This window comes from Phialemonium atrogriseum (genome assembly GCF_030411735.1).
Source record: "Phialemonium atrogriseum strain 8032-3 unplaced genomic scaffold QBC33scaffold_6, whole genome shotgun sequence".
In the NCBI taxonomy this organism is placed as follows: domain Eukaryota; kingdom Fungi; phylum Ascomycota; class Sordariomycetes; order Cephalothecales; family Cephalothecaceae; genus Phialemonium; species Phialemonium atrogriseum.
The window spans coordinates 248,577-273,212 of NW_026848143.1; the positions used below are offsets into that span (position 1 = coordinate 248,577).

The window sequence follows — 24,636 nt, forward strand, 5'->3', positions numbered from 1 at the left end:
AATAGGTATGACGAACGACGAACGACCAACGACCAACGACCCGAAGCGAGATTCGAGAATCGATCTGGATGGGTTATTGCTGCCCGACTGGAATAGTGGGAGGATGGGAAAGCGAGATTGAAGTTGGTTGAAAAAGGGGAGGTCGGTGTTTTTACGTCTACTTACATAGGTCCTTTTTGCCTTTTCTTTTCTTCTTTTTTTCGTTGGTTCATTTTAGGTACAATCTTTTCCAAGAAGTGACGATCATGACTTTCGGGTTTCGGCTTTTCGTTTTAATCCTTCCCTCTCTGTCTCCTCCATTGCTTACATTTTCTTAAACTACCAGGTATCTACCTACTACCTACTACCTACCCACCTACTCACCTACCTACGTACTCATGAGTTCTACGGCCGTTCATAGCTGCAAATTTACGTAACGGTTATGCGGACTGGCGCGTTGCCTTGGTTCCCGTCCCTCTCTTCCTCCACGTTCCTTCCCTCACAGCCAGCTCTCTCCCAGCATTTGTGACCTTAATATGGGTCGGATGTAAAACCGATTCCCCGTCGTTATGAGAGCGTTCAGAAGGCGGCTATGGCTCGACCTGTGGTTGTTTTAGTCGAGACACAAAACACAAGTAGTTTTTTTCTTCTGGACAATTCATACATTTCGCCTTCGGCCAGTTCTCCAGTAATGAACGGGGCCATTCCGGCGAATGTCTGACGCACTTTTACAATTGCGAGGGCCCAGCAGTGCGGTTTTGTCTGCTATGTGTTGGAGAGATCTGCGCCCCGCCGCGCTTCCCCGAGAAGACGCCATCGCCCGGGAAGACATGAGGTCGGCGATGCCAAGACAAACAGCCCATCGATAATCTGCGGACCCGTCCGATGGGATCTCCCGCAAAACGGGTGGCGGGAAGAGCTTGCTTGGCAAATGCCAAAGGCGCCCGGAACATCCAAAAACCCCACCATCCGCCTCGCTTTCTCAGAATCACAGGTCGAAGCAATGGTTTGCCAGTTAAGTCAATTCCGCGTTTTGCGTGAGACATTGCGAAATCCAACCGTACAGCCTACCAATCATGAAAGCTAGGTGAAGATACTCCGGTAATTCCTGGGATCCCGGCTGCACGGCATTGGCTTTTTCAAAAAAATAAAACACAAGGTAGATTACAGTAAGGTGCATTCTCACCTAACGATGAGCTTTCCCAGCCGCATCATCCATCATGAACCAATGCCCCCAGCCAGGAGCAGTAGTCATCGCCTGAACCACGGGGCTTGCAATGATAGGAACGACGTCTAAAAAAAGAAAAAGAAAAGAAAGAAAAAGCCATTTGGTCGCGACTAAGCATCCCCAGCAATGTTCCCCCCCGTCTGCTTCCAGGCCTGCGCAATGGCCAGGAGGTTGGACAGATTCTTGGTCTGCTGGTCGTCGGCCGGGAAGACGTAGTCGACGTACTCCTCCCACGAGTCGTCCTCGAGCCTGCGCTTCTTCTTGGTCCGGCGCGGCATCTGCGCCTCGAGCTTGCCGATGTCCTCGGCCGAGCCGTGTGTGCGCTCGAAGGCTAGCCAGGCGTTGAGCAGCGACACCCGCTCTGCCTTGAGCTCGCGGTCCTTCATGCTCTGGTGCGCGCGCTCGAAGATCTTCCGAGCCCGCGCCTTGGCCTCCTCGCTGACCGGCCGCTCCTCCTCGTCTTCCTCCTCCGCGCCCTCGGCCCCTTCCGCTTCGGCCTCGGGAATGTTGATCTCGAACTGCGCGTAGCTGATCCAGACCTTGGGGTGGTCGGCCCTCTCCAGAAGGCGCTCGTACAGGGACCTCGTCTTGTCGTACTCACCTTCCTCCTCCTCGAAGTCGATGTAGGCTTTCCATACGACCTCGGGCATGTCGAGGACCGGCTGGCTGATGCCCAGCTCGAAGATGCCGCGGGTCCGGTCGAGGTCGTCCAGACCTCTCTCCAATTCGGCCCACTTGATCCAGGTTTGGCAATTTGATGGGTTATACGTGATATGCTTCTCGTACAGTGTCCGGCATCTCTCGAACTCGTACAGCTTCTGCTCGAGTTCGATATATCCCTTGAAGATCTTGTCCTTGGGGCACATGCCTATCGCCCGCCCGAGCGTCTTGCGGGCCGCGGTTAACTCAGCCTGGCGGATCTCGAAGTAGGCCTTGTGGAGCCAGACCTTGGCGAAGGTAAACTTCTTGTGCGGGATGAGTCCGAGGCAGGTGTCGTAGATCTGGCGTGCCCTCTCGACGTTCTTGGCTTCCATTTCCTCCCATACGGCGTAGAATATCCACAGGTAGATATACCGCCTCCAATGCCGCTTCTCTTGGGTTGGTGGCACCTGCGCCACAGCTTTTTCGTACGTGTCCCGGATGCGGTCCACGTCCCCAGATGTCTCCTCCAAGCGGGCATAGTCGAACCACATGTCGTAGCTCTTGGGATTCTCCTTTACCTGCTCCTCGTACTGACGCCGTCGCTTCGAGAGGATGACGTCCTCGACCCCTTCCTTATCGCCGAATTGCTTCTCAAAGGTGGTGTATTCTTTGTGCAGGAGCATCGACTTGGACCGCGGGAGGTTATCAAGGCCAAACTTGTAGATCGCCCGAGCCCGCTCATAGTCCTTGAGCTTCGCCTCGTATCTCGCGTAGGCGATGAAGAGTCTTTCGTCGACGAACTCATCTCCCAGCGATTCGATGGCGGTCTGGAAGACCTCCCTCACCAAGTCGCTGGTTCCGAACTCTTCCTCAAACTTGGCCCACTTGATCCAGTTCCTCGGCTCCGGATGGACCATGGTGAAGGCCCTGAAGATGTCTCTAGCCCGGTCGAACTCGCCATACCTCTTCTCCAGGCGGATGTACGCGCTCCAAGCCTGCTCATTTGGCTCCCACTTCATCCACCGATCGAAAACCTGCCTCGTGCCGGGGATGTTGCCCAGCATCTCCTCCACGTACAGGTATTTGTACCAGAGCTTGTCGATCCTGGGGAGCCGGGTGACGGCCCGGTCCAGGAGGTTGCGGGCATGGTTGATGTTGCGGTTCTTGATCTCGGACTCGACGTATCTGATCCACAGCTGGACATTATTCGGGTGCACGTCGAGGGCGCGCTCGAAGACGGAGCGCGCGCGCGCAAACTCCTTCTGCTCTAGCTCCCATTGCGCGTAGCTCAGCCAGTTATCGAGCCTCACGCGGTTGCGGCGGACGTAGTCCTCAAACCCGCGCCTCTTGCGGCCCTGGAACTCGTGCAGCTCCTCGAGGTCGGCGAACCGCTGCGTCGGCGCCTGGAGGGCCACCTCCTGCCGGTCGACGGCCTCGCGCAGAAGCTGCTCGGCGGAAATCTGGACGGGCGCCGCCGCCTTGTTCTTGACCCGGGGGGGCCCGCGGGAGGATTCCATCCTGGCGGAAATGTCCTTGTCGCCCGCTTCGATTTGATCTTCTGTGGTTTTGGAGGGCGCGATCTTTACTTAAAAGTGAACTGGCTTCGCAGACGGATAGTCCCTTCTTCGAAACTTTTTGGTACACGTGACCGCCGAGCCTTCCAAAGGCAAACTGTGGCGCAGGCAAGCTTTCAACATAGTGGCAACTGGATGACTCCTTCCTTTCCCCGAGCAAAGGACGACATTTTTCACGTCAGTCTTCTTCATTCAGGTAGAGCCATTTTCAAGTCACCTAATTACCTTTCTTCTCTCGGCGCAGTCAGCAAGAACTAGCAGGCTTTCCAAGCAAGACTACGGATATCTAAGTTGCTAACGAGGCAACGCCACATTCACGGGCCTCAGTTCTTGGCGTCGCGTAACTTTTGGCCCAGAGCTGTTCAGGATTTCGCAGCTCTTGAGCGACTCCAAACTCTCGTCGCCACGATCAAGATTACGATCACCAGGCAACATGTCGACTCTTGCTGATGAACTCCTTCAAGATTTCGAAGACTCGGGCTCTGAGGCCGGAGATGACCAGCAAGACGATGGCTTCCTTGATGGATTAGGCACCGGCGCAGTTGAAAATGGCGATCGCGACGTTGACATGGAGGATGGAGATGAAGACGAGAAGATGGGGGACGTGGAGGGCGGCGTGATTGACACAACTGATGACCCCGAAGAGACAAAGGCAAAGATTGAGAAGATGCAGCTTGGTGGTGTCCGCGACGTTCGCACCGTCGCGGGTCTCATGAAGACGCTGGAGCCAGTGCTCGAGGTTAGTGCTACCATCACCCAGTTGAATCGCGTCAACAACCATGACAAAACGTTTACATTTTTATCTACGAACAATAGCCCTGACACTTTGGAACCAACGTTGCAGAAAATCGCATTCTATCAGGCCCAGCCGCCGCAGTCCGCCGACATTGGAAACATCGAGGATCATCCCGAGTACCGCCTCTTGACGCAGTCAAATACCCTGTCTACGTCCATCGATAACGAGATAGTTCTGGTCCATAAATTTATTAGAGACCATTACGGAACACGTTTTCCAGCCCTCGAATCCCTAATCACCAATCCCGTGGAATTCGCAAAGGTCGTCGCCATATTGGGAAACGGGCCCTTGGACGCAGAAAACATCAAACTCAAGCAAAACTCAACGGACAACCCGCTAGGCGTGACACTGAAATCGGTTCTAGACGGGCCATCCCTTATGATCGTTACTGTCGAAGCGACGATCTCGAAAGGACGGGAGTTGTCACAAGACGAGCTAGATCGAGTCATCAGGGCTTGCGAGATGGTCATTTCCCTGGACAAGGCAAAGAGGACCCTCACGGAATACGTGCAGTCGCGCATGAGTGTCTTTGCGCCGAATCTTACCGCCCTGATCGGCTCACTAACGGCGGCGCAACTGCTCAACGCCGCGGGTGGTCTGACCGGCCTTTCCAAGGCTCCGGCATGCAATCTCGCAGCGTGGGGATCCAAGAAGAGGGCAAACAGCGCCCTGGCGACGAACATTGGAATCCGTCAGCAGGGCTACATCTTCAACTCCCCCGTTATCCGCACCGTCGCCACCGACCAAAAGAAGCAAGCGATACGCATGTTCGCTAACAAGATCGTCCTGTGTGCGCGAAGCGACTGCTTCCACCAGTTCCGCGATGGATCCGAGGGTGAGAGGCTCAAGGATGAGTGTCTGGAGCGGCTCGAAAAGATCAGCCAGAAACCGCTAGGCAAGGGCGCCCGAGCCCTCCCGGTGCCCGACGACAAGCCCAGCCGGAAGCGAGGTGGGCGGCGCGCGCGCAAGGCCAAGGAGGCCACGGCGATGACGGATCTCCGGAAAGCCCAGAACCGGATGGCATTTGGGAAGGAGGAGAAGGAGGTCGGCTACGGCACAGGCGACCAGACCGCCGGCATGGGCATGATCGGCCAGCAGGGGGACGGCCGGCTGCGGGCCACGCAGATCGACAACCGCACGCGGGCAAAGCTGAGCGCCAAGAGCAAGGGCTGGGGCGGCGCAACAAGCCTGAACACGGGTGGCGGCGTGTCGTCGCTCAAGGGAGGCCTCGGGGCCAGAGGGGCAGGGAACATCAGCCTTCAGGGCAAGGGCCTGCGGACGTCGGGCGTCGGGAGCACGGTGGGCTCGACGGCGGGGACAGTCTCGTCGCTGGCCTTTACGCCGCTGCAGGGTCTCGAGCTCGTCGACCCAAAGGTCCAGGCCGAGATGAGCCGCAAGCGCAAGGCCGACGAGGACCGCTGGTTCAAGGGCGGCACCTTCACCCAGGTCTCGGGGGCTGCTTCCTCGTCCGGGGGTTCCGCGAACGGTGCTGCCTTCAAAAAGCCCAACTTGCCGCCGGCGAAGCGTGTCGATACGGGGGCAACGAAGGGGTCCAACTAGGCACATAGCCTAGCGGTTGGCTACGTTGGGAGCTTTCCCGGCAGTGATGGCGGCACAGGCACAGGTGGCTACGGATGCCGCGGAAAGGATTATTGCATTCTACAAGGCGTCTAGGAGTGGGAGGGATTGAAAAGGCCATTTCAGCTAGGGTTGACCCGTTTGTACAGTACATTGCTGAAGCCTCGACACGGCATATCATACACCAAGGGAGTTATTTAGAGGGTGTTGAGCCTTTGAGCAGTATGAATCATATCGACGGCGATACCATTTTGCGCAGTGTTGACCCATCAAAAGGACAGATAAGATTTATACGAGTCCGTCCCCTGGGTGGAATCTGTTATACCTGCAATCCGGCGATCGTCGTCGTCCTTACCCATCTGCATGGTACGTGCATGAGGTAAGGGGGTTGGGCTCCTGCGGCAGATCGGCTTGATCGATCGAGTGAGTCTCGTGGCCATGCCGGGGAATACGATGTGCGAGGGACAGGTGACATTGGACAACCGGGAAGGGTCGGACTGCGCGCTCACATCTAAATACCTATCCTGTCCCAAATATCCTGCATCCCCCTCTTTCACTGACAGCGTGGCTTGAGGCGGGGGAGACGCTCCGGCTGGAAGATTGTTCCTCGGTTACCACAACGCAGATAAGTTGGCAGGTTGTGAGAGAGATGCGGCGGGAGGCGGCGTTCTGGAGGTAGCACAGGGCGGGGAGGAGCGCAACCGACACACCCACACCACACACACGGGGTCCCTGGTCCCCGACCCCTGGTGTGCGCTGGACTGGACAGACAAACACAGGGGACCCCATGAGCCCCTTCCCTTCCTCTACCAATGCCCCATTTCGAATCCCGAATCGAATATGCATGTGTAAAATTATGGCATTCTGAGAATGCCATGGATCAGCCACTGATGGGCCAGGCGAGAATGCCAAGGCCGCCAAATCCAGGGTCTCTTAAAGAGCAATGTCTTGGCGCAGCACCCTAACACAAGGGAGCTCTCGCTTTGGAGGGGAGCGGGTGGGTGTGTTGGATGAATGTGGCAGGGGTCCTAGGTAGCTCGGCATTCGGCACTTTTCGCTCACTCGGACATGATGAATTTCAAGCACTTGTAAATTGTAATGAGCAGCGCTCAATTTCAGGTGGTCTTCCTCGCCGATTGCGACTTGTTCTGGCTAAGAGAGGGGGGTGAGCCACGCGGCCTTTCTGACATCAAGTTTGGGACCCATCGGATCCGGCATGGTCGGCGACGACCTCGTGTTCAAACAGCCCTCAGGTACCAATGTAGGTACTAGGTATATACCTAGCGTTAATTGGTTCGTTTACTGTGTATGTCAGCATTTCTCGGTGAGAACAACCGGCTATGATCTAGACTGTGGTCTAATTTCGAATGGCCGAGTAAACAACTCTGGATATGAGTGAGCCTTCTGCAAGCCTCCCAGCCAGGAAGGCATTGGGGTGCCAAGTATGAACGCTCGTTACAGAATTATGAATCAGGTCTTTGCCCTCGCTGTAGTGAAGCTGCATGAAAACTAAACAAGGCAGCAAAAAAGGGAGGGGGCTGTTTTAGTTTTCAACCTCTAGGCGGCCAAAATCACGAGATTAAGACTAGGACTGGGGATATGCTAAGAATCGATGAGAATATATATCTCGTGGACGCGTAAACCCCTCTCCTACTGCGTATACGAGCGTACCGGAGCGCACCTACTGTGCAACGTACGCATAAGTGGCGATGCTTTCATCGTTCAGGGTGTCGGGATAGGATCAAGGGTCCGTCCTAATGTTGTGCTCCGCATCCGGCTCGCCTCGGGGCGTTGACATGGCGCGACGAAGTTTAAAATATGGGCTTTTTGATCCGAACTCTTGACTTGATGGGATTCCGAACCCGACCTAAGGTACCAGCTTTCAGGGACATGGGAGTAGTGGAGGTTTAGGGTGTGGATTAGCGGCGGAACATAAGGTCCTTCAAGGTACAGTACAACGGTAAACTTCTTGCTGTGTACGTTGTAAGACAGCCCGAATAGGCACCCCCTACTCTCCTCTGATTGGGGCTTGTCCCGCCATGTCCCCTGCCCCACATCCCATGGTCCAGGACTCCAGCCTGTCAAAGTTTCGATCTCGCTCCAAAATCTCGATCTAGCTCACTTATCATGACGCCGCAGTTGACACCAAGCCGTTGTCTCGGCCTCCATGCGGATGGCTTTCCCCGCCATATGCCAGCCCAGCCATTCTAATTTCTTTTGTTCCAATCCAAGGAAGCTTGAATTGAGAAGCATGGCAAAATGGCCCGAAAACAAGTTGCGAGGAATCCCATGAGTGAACTAGCCAGAAAGATGGGGTTTCCTTTATGGAAATTGACTTTTTTACAGACACTTGACAACTTAGCGGGGGGCATGCAGGAAAACTGCATGTTTTTCAGGGCAGCAGATTTGAATGGACCCACAACGGCGGTTTTTTTTTTTTTTTTTTTTTAAAAAAAAAAAAGAGTTTTTGAGAGAGCGAAGCATTCTGAGTTGGCACCTTCCGAGATCGCAAACTCCTGCCTAACCTTTGAAAGCTGTACCTAGGTAGGTTGCAACCTGCAGTTGTATATGTATGTACACGTGCGAGGAGGGAATCTGCCTACCAGTGGTGCCGGGAATAGAAATGACCGACGCTACCGGCAGGCGGGAAGGCGATAGGCACAAAGCTGGTACATAAGGCCATGGTGGAACTTCTTGATCTTGACATGCGGATGGGCGACGATCCAAGGCACCTGACTGGGGTCCTAAGATCATGGTGATTGATTGGGTGGGATTCTCGGACTTATAGGGCGGCTGGTGAGGGGACTTCTGGAGGGGCAGCGGACCCCTTGACTGCCTTCATCTCAATCTGCTGCTTGCCTCTGCTTTGGGGTTTGTGTGGTGTGGAGACCAACTGGCCCGGAGTGGAGAACAGCCCTTGGAATAGCGAAAGGCTTATGCCACACTACTCTACATATGTAGTAGTTCTATCTGTGCCTAGGTAGGAGAAAGGGCGGCGGCAGGTTTGACCCGCCAAGGTGGAATCCCCCAGGGCCCAGGAACCCCTCTCACTCTAGGTGCCTAGTTGCGGGCGCATCAGGCCTGGCCAAAAGATGCAGAAAATCGTTGCGCACGATAGCTGTCATGCAAGCCGGAAACTGACTTCAATATGTGCAGATGCGCTTACTTTGCAAAACTTTGACCTTATCGTAGGAAATTCAACGGCGTACGCTGGCTGTGGCAGGGACAAGGATAGCTGGGATTAGATGGAATCCTGATCTCGTCATCATCATTGCACTTGCCCCAAACAAGAGCTTCTTCCAAGGGGTCCATCTGGTCTGGACCCCTTTCCGGCACCTCTGGAAGCGGAGGCACGCGCCACATACGTCATTGGGCGGGCCATAAGAATATCCTAGGTATTGACATGGGTCCTCGCCCACTTACAGGCGGTAGACACTAGGTACCCAGAGGTATTCTAGAAAATCTAGCTGGGGGATCCCCAATCAAAAATATTCCTTGTTGACTTGCCAATGCAACGTCTACATAATGTAGAGGGTTAGGCCAATCCTGTTTCAGCCCACCTGGAAAAACACTACGTGATATGCTGCTTACCATACTTTTGAGGACTTGATTCCCCTTGAGCAAGGTACCTATCATCTACTTCGACTAGATCCGTTTTCTGGGCTTGCAGGCCCAGGGCTCCTGCCAAGAGTACGGTTCCTTCTGCCAAGGGGTGTGGGCTCTAATCCCTGCCAACACCCTGTGGTGGAGGTGCGGTGGTGTTGAGATCCCCATTAGTTACGGATTTCATATGCTTGCTCGAGTTATTAACGCTTGATCCCCGACCTTGGACGCCTCCTGGCCCTCACTTTTATGCTTTTTGTCGTTTTTGGTTCCTCTCCCAGCTCTCTCCTCATCATTCTGCTTCTGCCGTGTAAGTTTTTCACCTACCTCACTCAACCATTCCCATCTGGCCAGCTCGACCCGCCGACGACGTCTTGGTTCTGCAAGCATCATGGAGAACCAAGCTAACAGGGGCATGCAGCACACGAGAGCTTGAAGCTCGAGCGATGCAGGGGAAACAGATAATACACCCCGTCTCAAAGAAAGATTGACGGGCGAGCTCACGATATCCTACGCTTCTTCGTACAGAGTAGTCTTTTTTTTTTTTTGAGACAGCCCCCAGCCCTGCTGGCCTGTCGATCTGTGCTCCCCTTGTCTTGTTCTGCAAGCTCCGTTGCTCCTATAGCAGCATCGCAGCTCTCGACTGGGATACTTGTGAGAGACAAGCCGCTGCCACGTACTGTTATATACTTGAATGTGGCCCGCCCTGCCTCATCTCCCCTCCGCACCGCCTTGTTATCATTCGTTTTGAGGCGTTGGGCGACCACCAGCGTTCAATCGTGATACACGCTTCTCTTCTCTTCTGGAACTGGCCCTTAGCGCTGAAACCACGCCGCGACTAAGACATCATGCACGCCCGCGACGCCTCGGGACGCCGAGTCTCCCTTCTGAACGACGACTCGCAACATGAGTCGATGCCCCGGCGGATATCCTACCGCGCCGCAAGCCATATCATCTCACAGCCATATCCCCCAATTTCAACAAAAAGCTCTTCCTCGTCGCCAAATACTCCGCAACTGCTCCGGTCAGACTCATACGACTCTCAGATGAGCAATGAGTCAATAACGCCCCTCACCCCCATCTACGACTACACCATGATGTATGCCGCAGGACAGGATGCCCACTCGCCGTTTGAGGAGTACATGGTCGACCCATCCTCTTACGCAGCAGCAGGTGCCAGGCGCCCCAGCGCTCTCAGCAACAGCCGATCTTCATCCTACGAAGACGACACAGGACTCAACCCATCCGCCGCGAAAGCGACATCGGAGCGCTCTGGGAAACGTTACCCGTGTCGGTATCGTGACACTCATGGCTGTGAGAAGACCTTCACCACCTCGGGCCACGCGTCGCGCCATTCCAAGATCCACACGGCCGAGAAGGCTGTGCCGTGCACCCATCCAGGATGCACCAAGAAGTTCACTCGCGCCGATAACATGAAGCAGCACCTGGAGACGCACTACAAGGACAAGGCGCGTTCATCTTCTTCGCGGTCCTCGCTTTCTTCCTCCGAGCGACGCTCCTCGGCATCTGGAAAGTCTTCATCCTCGAGCCGCAAGGCTGCTGCCGCCGCCGCCCATGCCCAACAAAACCCCCCGCTCCCATCTCCGGGAGATGCTTGGGATATGCGCGGCCTGAATATCCCGCTCTTAGGTTCACGGCAGAGCGTGTCGAGCACGCCGAGCAGCGGCCTGGATGCCCTGGCTATGGCTGTTGCATGCCAGGAGGGAGCTTGACATATTGCCCAACGAGTTCAAATTCCAGTGCTGCTCAACCCCGGTCCTCCCAGGCTCAGCGGCAACTATCAGCACACGCGATGACGCCCCGCTCATTCTCTCCCTATCTGCAGCTTTTCGCCAATTCAGTCATAAATTGGTCTCACATCACGACCAAGAACATGTCATGGGAGGTTTTTTTTTTTTTTTTTTTTTTTTTTTTTTTTTTTTTTTGGGGGGGGGGGGGGGGGGGTTTAAATGCGATTACACAATAAATCGCCCGTATACGGCGTGGTCCTGGATCTGATACACGACCGGACTTCGAGGTGAGTATCATGAACAAAATGGCGTCTCGAGGTTTCGCGGAGCAATGGCGTTTTGGGTTTCTTACAGTACATCATCTCTGGGAACACCAACGTAATGGTTCCCTCGGCCTTTTTTTACGGCTCACTCCTTCCTCCACTCCCCTTAATTACTCCTTGGGGTCCATCTACCTCCCCCTTCTTCGGCGAGGATTTGTTCAAGTTCGGAGACAGTGTACATGAACGTGTTGGTGTTTTGGGCAGAAGACAATTCTGCTACGGGAGTCCAGATACAGACAGAGTTGCATAGACGGAGGACGAGAGCTTTCTGGACAAGCGAATTCGGGCTTGGAGCAAGGTCGTCTTCTACGATTACAAGCGGCTTCGGGCTTCGCAGTCGGTCCCCCTTTTAAGGGGGGTTTGGGCGGTACCTGATAGGTGCAAATTGGGTTTGGGCGGGTCGGCGAGCGCAACCATCATCTATCAATACCAATACCGGTCTCTTCACTTCAATTTTTTGTTTCCTACCACCTCAGAACGGCAATTGGATACCTGATACTCTGAAGGAATTCTCCCCCGAAAAACGAGGCGGACAGATAGGGGATATAAAACCTGGAACTGACGGCCTATTCGCGCCAAACACGGAACCTGAATAAGGTTTTTATAAGATTTTTGCTAAAACCTGCTGGTGATATACTCGTGAACACTTTGTGATGCTATTCCGCTTGTAGAAATGGTGACTCTTGGGTCACCTTATCTTTACGGGTGAATTATATTACATCCAGTTTAATTCAGCGTATGGCATTGTAAAGTAGATTACATTTTCCTGCGCGGAAAATCCCAGGAAAGGTTTGGAATATCTATTAGTACGTATCCCTGGGTCCCGGTCTACGTTCGACCTCCAGCTGAAGGAACCTAACCCCTTTTCACCATAACTCCCCGTCATGCGCGCAAGACCTCGCCATCTCAAACTGCTCATCAGTCCGACAGACCAGGACCCTGTGTTCCTTGCCGCCGTCTCCGGCCGCCCCGACGTCCCATACAACGCTGCCGTCGCCGCCGGCCTCGTTTTTCGTTGAGTCGATGCCGTCGAAGCCGAGGCACGCGACGCCGTCGACGACGGCGGCGCGGAGCGGGGCGCTGCGCTCGCCGATGCCGCCGGCGAAGACGAGGGCGTCGACGGAGCCGCGGAGGGAGACGTAGTAGGTGCCGACGAAGGAGAGGACGCGGTCGACGAAGAGGTCGAAGGCGAGGCGGCGGCGGGCCGTGTCGTCGTCGTCGTCGTCGTCGTTGTCATCGGTGGGTGAGGAGGAGGCGGCGGCGGCGATGGCGGAAAAGTCGGTCGTGCCGGCTAGGGCCTTCCAACCGGATTCTTTGTTGAGGATCTCCTCGGCCCGCGAGATGTGGAGTTCCTTGGTTGATGAGGGGGATAACTTGCCTACGTCTGAGGCGTAGTGGAAGACGAGGCTGTTGGGGGGTTTTCGTGTTAGTCTTGCCGGGATTTGGGGGAGGGGGGGAGGACTTGGGACGTTTGTTATATGCAAGGACCAGAAACAACTCACCTCGGATCGACACTCCCGCTCCTCGTTGCGCCCGGCAAGCCTGCCAGCGGAGTGAGGCCCATGCTGGTGTCCCAGCTCTTGCCGCCCTTGATGGCGCAGGCGCTGGCCCCGGAGCCGAGGTGCAAGGCGATGATGCTGGTGTCATCGACGCTCTTGCCCAGGAACTGGGCTACGGACCTGGTGATGAAGGCGTAGCTGATGCCGTGGAAGCCGTACTTGCGCAGTTTGTTGCTCCTCGCGATGTCCTGGTTGATCGGGTAGGTGCGAATGTGCTCGGGGATGCTGGCGTGGAACTGGGTGTCGAAGCAGGCGACATTGGTGGCGCCGGGGAGCACGCGCATGCAGCTCTTGACGATCTCGAGACCACTGGCGTTGTGCAGTGGCGCCAAGTCGTTGAGCGCCTCCAGCTTGTTATACGTTTCATGGCTGATTACCTCCAAGCGGGCGAAGTCGCCACCGTGCACGATGCGGTGGCTCACGATGCTAATGTCTTCCTTGCGCGAGATCTCGGCGAGCTCCTTGTCATCGGTTAGGGTCCTGAGGAGCAGCTCAAACGCATCGTCCTGGCTGTCGATCTTGTCCTTCACCTCGCGGTGCTTGATGACTGTCGTGCCGCCGCGCGAGTAGTCGAGCGTCGGCGGCGCGGCTGTCAGCCCGCTGACCTGCAGCTCGGCGATCTGGGTGGGATTCTGGTTCCGCGAGGCGGAATAAACAGAGATCTTAACCGAGGAGGAGCCAGCATTGACTGAGAGAATGATCTTCATTTTTTGGACAAAGGTAATCAGGGCTGCAAGTAGGGACGGGTAGGGATGAGCAGGAAAGGGTAATGTATTAGTTATATGTCACTTCCGGCCGCTGTCAATTGATCTCACGATAATAAAACATGCGATACCTCATGGCCAGCACCTCGGCCGTTCCCCCCAGCCTCATAACATGCGCATCTGCAGGACGCTCGAGACAGCGCAGTGGGCTGACCGATTGCATGACGTAGACGGCGTGGGGCGGCGGGAATCCCCGTCCACTGGGTTCATGCACTTATCCAGCCAGCCCGCGCTGTTGGAAAAAGCACGGTCCCTTTAGACCTACCTCTCCACTATGCACAAACGGTACGGTACTCCGAACTCCGTGCTCCTAGTGTAATCATCAGTTGGGAGCACGGTAAACAAACCTCAATCACCACTCCGAGCAAGAATACTTTTCTAGTAACCTATCAATGGACTACAAGCTTCTGAGAAGACTAGTGACGGCTGCTGTAGTTGATATAGGGCTTGCCAACACTCTATCACCCGTGTTGTAGCCTCCTGAAGGAGTGGTGTACTTAAATAGACTGTCATGAATGTGAGTTCGCGGTGGCAAGATACGCAGGTCAGGCCAGGTCATGGGCCGGGCCTTTCCCAGACATGGACCCCTTGCAATGGCCCGAACCTTACTATGTATACCCTGATTACGGAATGACTTTTGGCTGCAGGCAGTCATTTGTCGAGATTCGTGACTTATCTCCTCTTCCCCTTTACTTCATTATTTACTTTAAATATATATATAGGTAGGTATATAAATATATACAGTCTTTCTGGTACTTTATTCTCTTGTGGATTGCCTGTATAATACCTTTGGCCTCAAAGTCGCCTTCTCTTGGCATCTTCATATCGAGGAAGTGACCTTTGAAGGTACTCTTTGTGTTACTCAGTAGCAACACGCCAATGGGGAGGTCCAAATCACCCTCCTTTTAGCAATTCCGCTGCAATTATTACTGTCTTCTTTGCCCCAGCTTTATCTTTTGACCCAGTTGAGTGTTCTAAGCACCAATAAAACAAACTTCCCAGTGCAGCCACATCGTTTTCGTAGCCAGGGGCGACACCCCCTATATCTATCAGGAACAGTCTTGCAGCTTTGGAAGCTGTCCATTCAGGTCGCATGAGGATGACGTTTCCACGACAGATATTGCCATGCTTGATTTCACATTTTGAGAGCTTACGTACGCTGCAGGCAAGACCAAAAGTTGATCCTCATTGACAGGGACATTCGACGCGGTTGTGCCAAGCAGGTCAAGACTGTGACCTGCATAGGGCATGAGGATCCAGCAATATAATAGCCATCGTGCTCAGAACTATCATCTCGTTGTCGGCAGTATGATCTGAGACGATCAGTTGGATGGGCATGATCGAGGATAGGCTTTCCATCTCGCGATTGTGATTCCTAGGGCCCCGTCCAATAATTGGCCTGCGGACTAAGGCTTCCCTGAGGAATTCGAACGTGACTGGGAGCCTCGCGAATTGGCGTTAATTTTATTCCAGGAGCAATCGGAATTGTAGTATCCCCCGATATGCATTTCAACTGTTGAGCACAGCCACTCGCCGTCAGATACCTCGTCCAGTCGTGTACTATGGCGCCAGTCTGCATTCAGTGTTGCTAGATTCCCGGCCAAGTCATAGGCTGCCGCAGAGCAACAAACGCCGGGGGTGGTGAGTCTAGAGTAGACTTCGGCCATAGGGTCATGCTAAGTCCGTTTTGCTTCCATGCCTTGGAGTTATAGAATGGACCCGAGTCAGGCGAGAGTGTGGCGGTATCGGTTGAAACTGGCGTGTGGGGCAATCGTGAGCAACTGAGAAGTGAGAGGTAGGTAGTTGGAAGGGCTCTTGCAATGGAGGTCAAGACGGATGTGAGGGATGTTTGCAGCACTCGTTTGATGTCGATTCTTGGTCGTTTGTAAGATCTTCCAAAGCAGATGACGAGACTTCTCACCATGGCAATGTCAAACGGTCAAACAGTCAGATTTTTACTAGAAGCCAAATGGGGTTTATACGGCTGTCCTGGACCCGCAGTGAAGCTAGCATGAGATATTCCTTGCGTAGTCATGCACCTCCCTGCGATCATTGGAAGATGAAATGAAGCCTGACCCCATGGGGACCTCAAAGAGCGGCTAAGCGGAGTGTCTGATGAGCACCATAAGACCTTGGGACAAAATTGGTGCTGAAAGTGAAAAGAATAAGATGTGATAGGCTGACCTATGAAAAGTTGGACACTTAAAAACGTGAGGTTGTAACAGAGGATGAAGTCAGCCTATCTCACTTCATGAGACACACGGGGAAGCAAAGCGATGTTATCACCTTGAACGAGCGAGTTGGGTTTGGTATTGAGCCACTTAGGTGCCACCAGGGAAACCAGTGGACAGCGTGGATGCCTAACGCTTCACCCACGAGCAAAACTGTCAGTCTGTCGGATCCAAATATTCCTCTCTCCTATCATTCGTAAAACGAGTCAATCCGATTTCCGGCTGATGAACCCATATTTTAATTTGCAGGGAGGTTGCCCTGGAATCCGCCCTAACACGTGGTGGGTGTAGGAAATCAGGCCCCCACCCAATGTCGGAGCAGATCCTGGCGGCGGTCCTTTGATGAGCTTTCCTCAACGACACCTCGACACCCAAGACAAGACAAGATAAATCTAAAATAAAAATGGCGTCTACCGTTGACATCATAACTCTCGATAACCTCGAGTCTAAGATGCCCCCCACCGTCGGCCCGGACTATCTCTATGCTCTAGTCGATATGGGAAGGTGTGTCTTTGCGTGAGCCAGCAAGTGCGGCCAAGTGCGCTCAATCGAGCCCTACTTCCAGGTCACCCTTTCCTGATGATACCTATTCTAACATCTAGCCCTTCCACCCGACAAGTAATGGCATCCGCTTCTCCATTTCAGACCTGTCACCTCCTAATTCCCGGCTGCTCAAGTGCCTCTACCGCGAGCGAGCCGCCATCTCTCTCTTCGATGCTCTCAATTCGCCATCCTCTTCCAGCTCGGCAAGCGACCCGTTGACCTTTCCACCAGAGACAATCCGCCTCGTCTCCCAGACTTTAGCACGGTTCCGTTCCATCGCGGTGGACGACTATGGCGTACTCGCCGAGCATGTCACGGTCTTTGCTACCGAGGCCATGCGCCGCGCCCGGAATGCCGTTGCCATGCTGGAAGCCATCAGCACAGAGGCACAAGGCTTGAGGGTGCAGATTCTGGCTCCCGAAGTTGAAACCCTCTTCGGGTCCATGGGGGCTCGATCCGGCTTTGTTAATGTCAAGGGTCTGTTCCTCGACCTCGGTGGCGGGTCCGTCCAAATGACCTATATGAACACATATCTCGCTGGAACACAAACAGCGGACATGCCGCCATACGAGCTGGCTGCGGCGCAGGCCGGCCAAAGTCTGCCCTTTGGCGCCGCGCGGCTCATCAGGATACTCGAGAACGACGATGCTGAGGTTCAGGCTGCCGAGAAGTCGAAGTTGCAGCTTGGCATGATGGAAGCATTGCAGAGGCTGCGGGCGACGTTCCCCAGTCTGAACCAGAGCATTTCGCCAGAGTCTACGAAGCAGCGTGACGGTATCGATATTTACCTCTGCGGGGGCGGTTTCAGGGGTTATGGCAGCATGCTGATGCACAACGATCCCATCCAACCGTACCCAGTGCCCTCCATCGGGACATATACTGTCCCCGGCAGCTTGTTCGGGCAGACAAAGAAGATGCTCAAGTTAAACAAGGAATACGATGGGAAAATCTTCGGCATGTCGAAGCGCCGCCGTGCCCAGTTTCCCGCAATCGTCACCGTCGTCGAAGCCCTCATCCAAGCTGTGCCGAGCATTCGCTCCGTCACTTTCTGCAAAGGGGGCAATCGAGAGGGTGCTCTGATGATGAAGCTGCCGCGGGAGATACGCGAGGGCAACCCTCTCAGTCTTATGAGCATGCCATTGGCAACAAGCCCAATCATGCATGCCGAAGATCAAGAGGCGTTGCAGGCGGTTGTCTCTACACTTCAGGCAGCTGTTCCGGCTACAGAAGCGCTCAGCATCTTCACCCTCGGCCTCGAACTTCTGTTCGCCAGGCAGATTTGGGCTGGTGCCGGTGAGGACGGGGATGCCAACGCCTCTGCCTGCCTTCACAATCTAGTCACGCGTGACCCTAGTTGTCCCGGCCTGACACACCTGGCACGAGCCGTGCTTGGGCTCACCCTGTGCGCACGTTGGGGCACCAATCTGGCACCGATTGATCAGCAGATGCGCAGAAGCTTACGGCAACTTGTCAATGGCGCAGACGAGGATGCGAACTTCTGGATCGAGTATATCGGGGCTGTTGCTGCCGTTATGGCGACCGTGGTCCCTACCTGGCCGAGGACTACCCAGAGGATCAGAGACGCAATCAAGTTAGTTATGGCTCTGCCCTTCCAAGAAATGCCACCATCTGTTCTCGGCCATCCCTTGCTGACGCCATAGGTACAGGTTCCGTGTGACTGTAGATGAAGACGGCAAGAAATCAAGGATTCGCCTTGTGGTCTTTGTCAGCTCCAAAGCGGTCAAAGGGATGGACCTCAATGGCTTGGAGGGCTTGTTCAAGAACATAAGCAAGCCCCAAAAGCTCGAGAAGAAGAACGGTAAAAGCGCCGTTATCCAAATCAAGGAGGTGCCGAGGGTATGATTCTAGAAGATGGCTCTCGCGACGCCATGCCACGGGATATAATCTATCGACTCGTACCTTAAAGGGGAAATCCAGAGAAGCCCAAGCCTCTCAGAACTCGTAGGAGAATGAAATTACTGCTCTGCGCACGAGGTGAGCCGCCAAAGCTTTCTGTTGCCAGTGGTCTCTAACGCCAGCGAATATCCAATCTCTCTGGCTCGAGGCATATGCAATGAACCCAGATGGCGAGAAGAAACAGAGAAAAGAGGAAGGAATACCCCGAAGAAAATATGGAAAAAAAAGTATGTTCGTCTCATCATCCATCCCTCGCCCCTCTCATCACCCCATCACAACACCATTTATAGCGTCTATCGGGGCTTCGCTCTGCGATACCCTCTCTTCATGACCTGCCTTTCAGGCTCAATGACATGTTTCATAATGAGGTTGTCATGATCCTGCTCCCGTTTGCTAACTTGGTCGTCTGCTGCATGGTTAGCTTGGTCATTTGCATTGAGACAGAACCAGCCTCAACCTGGCATCTTGTCCATCCGCGAAGAAACCTACAAAATTGAGACTTGACTTTACGGGCCGCTTCGAACGCCTCTCGCACTGCAAACTGGTGCGGGAAAGTCTTGTCCGACGAATTGAGGGTGTCTTGAACACCTCTGGTCCTGAAACGCGACGAGTATGTGACGATAAGGGAATCCAACAGCTGGCTCGTGACATTTATAAAGTCTTCCCGGTCCTGACAAGCTTCCGAGGTCTCCCCTACGCCCAGTCAGCGTCTCTAGACGCCTGCGAGATCAAGTGTTGAAAGAAGTATTCACGTACAGCTGCTGGGCTTGTCCTTAGCTCGTTGGCATTCGTCCAAGGACTGGCGGTAGATTAAGATCACACCCCATAATATGCTCCAAATTACCGGCCTGTCTGCGAAGTTCTTGGCTGTGTCCGGGACGAGATCGTCAATGTTCCTCAAAATTTTGTGCTCAAGAGAAGTCATCATCTGCTGCGCAAGTCGTTGGATATGAACCTGGACGGCCTCAGGGGCTATAATGACCCTCGGGGGAAACAGGTCGTGGCGGCAATACAGCATCTTGGCATTCAAGATATGCCACATAGCACTCATCTTCACGACATTCTTGGCGACATTCTCAACTAAGGGGTTCTACCCCGGATTAATCAGCTCCATGGCACGACGTTGGGGAATTGGAGAAGGCCCACGTGGTACTATTACCTTCTCTGGATATCCGGACCTCGCATAGAGGACGAGGAACGAATCAATGACGCCTCGAAAGTCGTCCTCAGCTCTCCTCTTGAGCTGGAATGCAGCCCATTCATGGAGCTCTTCTGCAGACGGAGAGCGATTTGGTGCAACCCCTAAGACACACTGTCCCTGGCCGAGAACATAAGGGCATACGTACACGCGAAGCGGCTTTGGATCCGCTTCTGAGAATATCACATCGATGTACAGCTGGTCACTCGGTTCTGGATCGGCGCCACCGAGACGAGGATGCCCCAACCAGGCACTGAGCCACCGTCCTGTCAAGATGTTAAGCGTATACAGTTAGTTGCGGGACAAGACGAACTCACTCTGGATACTCGCGCCCATTAGGGTAGACTCAAGGGTCTTCCGGATACAGAGGCGCTCATGATTTTTGTCGTCCCATCTCTTACAGGGGTCGCAAATATCCTGCGACTGGCACTGCGCTTTCAAGTTTAGTATCAGCAACACCCGTCCAAACTAGGTTGTCAAACCTACTGCGGTCTTGAGGATCTTGCAGCGGCGACAAGAGGTCAGCTCCCGGATCCTGGCGGTCTCCTCCGGGTCCCTGAGGTTCCGAGTGGGCCGGGGCGGGAGGAATAGATCCCATGGCCGAGGTCCCGGGGTTGCTATTGCTGGAGTGTTTGGGGCGAAGGACATCAAAGTCGGCGGCCTGGGGATTTCTGTGGCTGACTCAAATGTGGGAAGGATGAGGTAGTGGGCGTGATTATCCCCTACGTGAGTTGCGTTTGGAAGCTGTACGTCCTCGTCCCGAGCCCACTGCGGCGCACTCGGACCTTCGGGAGGAGACCCGATGCTTGTTGGCGCCGTCACTGAAGTGGCGCCGCCCTCGGTAAAGAGAGCCGACGTCTCGGAATCGTCTGTGTGTGACGGGGACGGATCCTCGTTATAATACCGCTTGGTGTCAAAGTATTTCTCAAACACATCCTCCTCGAACGGCTCGAGGAATTTGCGAATGCCTTTCGCGTCAACGCTATGGTTGTCAGACATTTTACCCTAGATAGGGTAGGAATCGTCAGAAAGGTTGGGGTCAAGCCGGAAAGGCGTTTCTTCCCAATATCTGCGAGCGAGTGCACAGGGGATACAACAGCTCCTAACAAACAATCCAAAGTGGGCTAATACCTTCCTCTTAGCGCACTCGGAAGAAAAAAATATCTAGGTTGAGGTGAAGGGATGCTCCGACGCAGAGAAGGGAGACGGCCCCTCCTGGAGCGGCAAGATATGTCTAAGATGGCGACCCGAACCGACATGCTGGTACTGTCCATTCTCGGTGATGCAGGGGTGCGTCATTGGCTGCACCGCCTTCACCCAATGTATGTTGCATGTATGTATGTACCTTGCGCAGGTGAAGCCCTGCAGGCTGCGCCATTGCCAGAAATTGGGCTCTTCAGATTTTCCTTGTCCAATGAATAAACGAGTGTCGACCCAAGTTCTTCTGACCCTGCTTTTCTGCATATCTACGCTCAATTCTGAAGCTCTGCTGCGATTACTAAACCGGGAGAGCGTGGAGGTGTTGCTCAGCACCTTCACCCATAGGAACGTACCGGCCGCCACACTATCATATCGGTGATGAAACGGTGACAGTGGCGACGATACTGATGAGCGCAGCGGTTTGTCTCATATATCGGCAGCCATTGGGTCCCCGATGGGAGGGCGGGCTGGAGCTGAGGCACTCGGGATGTGACCATTTGACCACGAAGGAGTGAAGACTGCGGGAGTATCGAAAAAGGTCATCTCAAACAGCATTGCGCGACTACAGACATTCCCTACTTCACTTCTTCAAAGGCCCCTGACCTTGTCCGCCCACCATTCGTTCCAGTCGACAACCTTCTTTCCTGTCCTGGCCTCCTCTGCGCAGAACACCAGGGCATGGCTTCGGATCACCTCCTCGACAGTGCAGCCGATGAACTCCCTCTGGGCCTTGTCCGCATCCCACCCGTGATTCTTGACCTTATCGACGGCGAGGATGAACTGCCTTGCCAAACCGACGTCTCCGCCTCCATGCCCGAGGCTCTCCAGTCGAGGGGTGTACGTCCTGGTCTCGCCAGTCCGAAAGTCCTCGACCGTGATGGTGCGGGAATCGGCGTACATCTCGCCGTCGACGCCGTAGAGGTGGGTGTACCGCTCACAGATCTTCTTGGTCTGCGCGACCATATGGAACGTTGCCGTCTTGGCTCCTCGACCACCCATCGGGTCAGCGGTCGGGGAGGGAGCCGAGCCAGGGGGTTTGGAGGGCGAAGCCGGTAACGGGTCTTCATCCCACGTTATTGTGACAATCTGCTCGTCGCATACGTCGTTGTCGGACTCGTAGACACACCGCCCGAACCAGGGGCGCTTGGCGATTTCCGAGTCCGGCATGCTGCTGCGGTCGTAGTCCTCCTTTAACTTGGCCAGGAGCGCCTCCCGGGCTTCCCCTCCGCTGTCGTAGTCTTCTATGTCCGGAACAACAATCTTGACTGGCCAGCCGCTGTTACACGCGCCGAGGCCCCTCAGCTCGCCGCCCACGTAGACCCTCTTTGCCGAGTATTTGCAAGACTCCTCGATGGGGCATGAGAGGCAATTTGTGGCACTCCCCGCAGCTGCCGGCTTCCTACTCTTCTTGAAGTACTGCAAAGCGCCCGAGCTGGACACGGTGGAGGGTAAGTGGGGGGCCGAATTGGGGTCGGTGCAAGAAGGGGGAGAGCAGAGCAGCCAGAGTAGGACGTCGATGTCGTGGCAACTCTTGGTCAGCAAACTCGGGGCCGTGGTGCTCTCCCGACGCCAGTTGCCCCGGACGTAGCTGTGGGTGAAATGCCACCAGCCGACGGGTTCGGTGTGGATGACGGACAGGACATCGCCAATGGCGCGGTCCTCAAGGAGTAGCTTACGGAGCATCATGTTGTGCGGGCTATAGCGCAGAACGTGGCCGACGGAGAACACGGTGCCTTCGGACGTTCGCAGCGATGCGTACATGTCGACGCAGTCGTCCAGGCTCGTTGCCAGCGGCTTCTCGCACATGATATGCAGCCCGCCTAGCTCTGACAGAGCGACGACGACCTCGCGGTGCATCTCGTCCAGCACGCAGACGAATACGGCATCGACACCGGGGGGCACACCCTCCTCTCTGGCGGCGGCGCGCTCGCGGCGCCGCTTCTCGTAGGAGACGTAGTCCCTCCAGCCGTCGAACTGGGCGCCCTCCCCGGGCGAACCGGTGGCCCCCCAGATGCGGGAGCGGCCGAAGCGGTCGCGCTTGTAGGGGTCGGGCTCGGCCACGGCGACGACGACGCCGTTGCAGCTCGACTCGATGGCGTCGGCGTAGGCGCAGCCGCGGGAGCCGGCGCCGATGACGAGGACGCGGGGTGGCGAGGCCGACATGGCCGGCCGGGGCGGGGGCTCGATGGTGGCGTCGTCCCCCGAGGTGGCGGGCTTGGCGGCCGGGGAGGGCGCGCTTGGCTTTTGGTCGCCCTCGGCCGTGGTGGGGAAGATGAGTTTCTTGAGGGAAGACATGATACTGTTGGGTCGAAAACGGGGGAGGGGGGAAGGATCGAGGTGCTGTGGGCTTAGGTGTACTATTTAACTGCTTGTGACCCCCCTCTCTCGGGTCTAAATGCAGCTGCCTTTCGAGGCATAGATGCTGAACCTGTTGCCTGCCGCCCGCAAATTAGGTATACTCTCCCCGTAACACAGGTACGGAGGAACCCCTCCCCGTCAGACCGGTCCGGATGGATCCCTACCCGACGGGACGCCTCCGTGCATACTTTGTAATTGTTAGCTGCTGAGTGGTGGGAATTGATAAACGTTCCCCCACACCGATCGCCAGGCATTGGCAGCTGCCTGGGAAGTACGGATCGGGACTGTAGGTACGGAGGTACCTATTTGTATATTTCCAAGTGGTGGAAAGAATCAGAGGGCCACAAGCTACCCAATTTACAAACATCAACAAGGTAGCCGCTAATAATTTGTCCCTACATTACCTTGATAATATTGTTAAGGAGTGACGTAGGCTTGTTAAAAAGTGGGGTAGCTTGTGGCCCTCTGATTCTTTCCACCACTTGATTTCTTCGCCCAAAGAGGATCTACAAAAACGTTCATCACTCTCATCCCGTGTGGAAAGCCCGTCTGCCGGAAAGATACTGCTGCCATGACAAGCCATGAAAACCCGTTAGTCTGGATAGACTGCGAGGTATTATTAGCGTTGTCCCTCTAGGTTGCCAGCCTCGACGTGCTGACGGAAAATGAAAAAACCGCTAGATGACGGGCCTGGACCCGGACCAGGATGAAATCATCGAGATATTCTGCCTCATCACCGACGGCCGCCTGAACCTGGCCCACGAGGCGGGCTGGGGCGCGGTAGTGCACCAGCCGAAGGAGCGCATGGACCAGATGGACGAGTGGTGCACCAGGGTCCACGGCGCGAGCGGGCTCACCGCTGCCGTGATCGAGTCCAAGGTGACGGCCGAGACGGCGGCCGAGGACCTGCTGGCCTACATCCAGAAGCACATCCCGGAACCCCGGGTGGCGCTGCTCGCGGGGAACAGCGTTCACATGGACCGCGCGTTCCTGGCCAAGGGGCCTTACAGGAAGGTCGTCGACCACCTGCACTACCGCATCTTCGACGTGAGCACCCTCAAGGAGGCGGCACGGCGGTGGCGGCCCGATATCGTGGCCGGCGCCCCAGTCAAGGAGGAGCGGCATGAGGCGCGGCAGGATATCCTGGAGAGTATAAGGGAGGCCGAGTATTACTATCGGGAGATATACATGGCCGTGGGGAAGTCGGGCGCGGACGAGGACCGCAAGTAAACTCCTCTCCAGCGGTCGTATTAAAGGGCGGGCTACATACCTACATCCCAACCTACAAGTTTACGACCATCATTTGCGCTATTTACACTCGCTTTTCTCTAGGAGGGGTGGGAAAGTGGGCGTGGAGGTGAGCTATTTGAAATTCTCCTTGCAGCAAGCAGC

The 24,636-nt window shown here is 55.1% G+C and overlaps 8 protein-coding genes across 8 annotated transcripts; 4 read left to right on the forward strand and 4 right to left on the reverse strand.

The window, feature by feature from the left end:
• Positions 1 to 1,171: 1,171 nt before the first annotated feature.
• Positions 1,172 to 3,524, reverse strand: QBC33DRAFT_321197 (uncharacterized protein). Its single transcript, XM_060423590.1, has one exon. It carries the CDS (start codon positions 3,364 to 3,366, stop codon positions 1,318 to 1,320), a length of 2,049 nt encoding a protein of 682 aa, XP_060285684.1. The 5' UTR covers positions 3,367 to 3,524; the 3' UTR covers positions 1,172 to 1,317.
• QBC33DRAFT_321319 (uncharacterized protein) lies at positions 3,523 to 6,075 on the forward strand. The gene is made up of 3 exons (XM_060423592.1): positions 3,523 to 4,162; positions 4,268 to 6,019; positions 6,074 to 6,075. Exons 1-2 carry the CDS (start codon positions 3,857 to 3,859, stop codon positions 5,777 to 5,779), a joined length of 1,818 nt encoding a protein of 605 aa, XP_060285685.1. The 5' UTR covers positions 3,523 to 3,856; the 3' UTR covers positions 5,780 to 6,019; positions 6,074 to 6,075.
• A 4,173-nt stretch (positions 6,076 to 10,248) lies between these two features.
• Positions 10,249 to 11,133, forward strand: QBC33DRAFT_556768 (uncharacterized protein; the record flags this gene model as incomplete). The annotated part of the gene is made up of 1 exon (XM_060429754.1): positions 10,249 to 11,133. The coding sequence occupies one exon, from the start codon at positions 10,249 to 10,251 to the stop codon at positions 11,131 to 11,133; it is 885 nt and encodes a 294-aa protein (XP_060285686.1).
• A 938-nt stretch (positions 11,134 to 12,071) lies between these two features.
• QBC33DRAFT_530858 (Acetokinase family-domain-containing protein) lies at positions 12,072 to 13,972 on the reverse strand. The gene is made up of 2 exons (XM_060427263.1): positions 12,977 to 13,972; positions 12,072 to 12,881 (listed from the first exon to the last, which is right to left on the reverse strand). The coding sequence occupies exons 1-2, from the start codon at positions 13,738 to 13,740 to the stop codon at positions 12,341 to 12,343; spliced, it is 1,305 nt and encodes a 434-aa protein (XP_060285687.1). The 5' UTR covers positions 13,741 to 13,972; the 3' UTR covers positions 12,072 to 12,340.
• Positions 13,973 to 16,330: 2,358 nt separating this feature from the next.
• QBC33DRAFT_321596 (Ppx/GppA phosphatase family-domain-containing protein) lies at positions 16,331 to 18,491 on the forward strand. Its single transcript, XM_060423594.1, has 3 exons — positions 16,331 to 16,532; positions 16,648 to 18,162; positions 18,239 to 18,491. Exons 1-3 carry the CDS (start codon positions 16,432 to 16,434, stop codon positions 18,432 to 18,434), a joined length of 1,812 nt encoding a protein of 603 aa, XP_060285688.1. The 5' UTR covers positions 16,331 to 16,431; the 3' UTR covers positions 18,435 to 18,491.
• QBC33DRAFT_530866 (uncharacterized protein) lies at positions 18,283 to 20,869 on the reverse strand. The gene is made up of 6 exons (XM_060427264.1): positions 20,173 to 20,869; positions 20,004 to 20,115; positions 19,648 to 19,952; positions 19,245 to 19,578; positions 18,978 to 19,181; positions 18,283 to 18,894 (listed from the first exon to the last, which is right to left on the reverse strand). Exons 1-6 carry the CDS (start codon positions 20,683 to 20,685, stop codon positions 18,782 to 18,784), a joined length of 1,581 nt encoding a protein of 526 aa, XP_060285689.1. The 5' UTR covers positions 20,686 to 20,869; the 3' UTR covers positions 18,283 to 18,781.
• Positions 20,870 to 21,474: 605 nt separating this feature from the next.
• On the reverse strand, positions 21,475 to 23,049 carry QBC33DRAFT_447167 (uncharacterized protein; the record flags this gene model as incomplete). The annotated part of the gene is made up of 1 exon (XM_060424419.1): positions 21,475 to 23,049. The coding sequence occupies one exon, from the start codon at positions 23,047 to 23,049 to the stop codon at positions 21,475 to 21,477; it is 1,575 nt and encodes a 524-aa protein (XP_060285690.1).
• Positions 23,050 to 23,815: 766 nt separating this feature from the next.
• Positions 23,816 to 24,474, forward strand: QBC33DRAFT_556773 (ribonuclease H-like protein; the record flags this gene model as incomplete). Its single annotated transcript, XM_060429756.1, has 2 exons — positions 23,816 to 23,857; positions 23,926 to 24,474. 2 exons carry the CDS (start codon positions 23,816 to 23,818, stop codon positions 24,472 to 24,474), a joined length of 591 nt encoding a protein of 196 aa, XP_060285691.1.
• Positions 24,475 to 24,636: the final 162 nt, after the last annotated feature.

Bases quoted from the DNA above. Each gene is read 5' to 3' on its own strand.
- QBC33DRAFT_321197 (XM_060423590.1), bottom strand. From the start codon at position 3,366: ATGGAATCCTCCCGCGGGCCCCCCCGGGTCAAGAACAAGGCGGCGGCG.
- QBC33DRAFT_321319 (XM_060423592.1), top strand. From the start codon at position 3,857: ATGTCGACTCTTGCTGATGAACTCCTTCAAGATTTCGAAGACTCGGGC. The intron at 4,163-4,267 runs GTTAGTGCTACC...CCAACGTTGCAG, and splicing joins CGCTGGAGCCAGTGCTCGAG to AAAATCGCATTCTATCAGGC.
- QBC33DRAFT_530858 (XM_060427263.1), bottom strand. From the start codon at position 13,740: ATGAAGATCATTCTCTCAGTCAATGCTGGCTCCTCCTCGGTTAAGATC. The intron at 12,882-12,976 runs GTGAGTTGTTTC...ACCCCCCAACAG, and splicing joins AGCGGGAGTGTCGATCCGAG to CCTCGTCTTCCACTACGCCT.
- QBC33DRAFT_321596 (XM_060423594.1), top strand. From the start codon at position 16,432: ATGGCGTCTACCGTTGACATCATAACTCTCGATAACCTCGAGTCTAAG. The intron at 16,533-16,647 runs GTGTGTCTTTGC...CCACCCGACAAG, and splicing joins GCTCTAGTCGATATGGGAAG to TAATGGCATCCGCTTCTCCA. The intron at 18,163-18,238 runs GTTAGTTATGGC...CCATAGGTACAG, and splicing joins AGGATCAGAGACGCAATCAA to GTTCCGTGTGACTGTAGATG.
- QBC33DRAFT_530866 (XM_060427264.1), bottom strand. From the start codon at position 20,685: ATGTCTGACAACCATAGCGTTGACGCGAAAGGCATTCGCAAATTCCTC. The intron at 19,953-20,003 runs GTGAGTTCGTCT...ACATCTTGACAG, and splicing joins AATGGGCGCGAGTATCCAGA to GACGGTGGCTCAGTGCCTGG. The intron at 19,579-19,647 runs GTAATAGTACCA...AATCCGGGGTAG, and splicing joins GGTCCGGATATCCAGAGAAG to AACCCCTTAGTTGAGAATGT.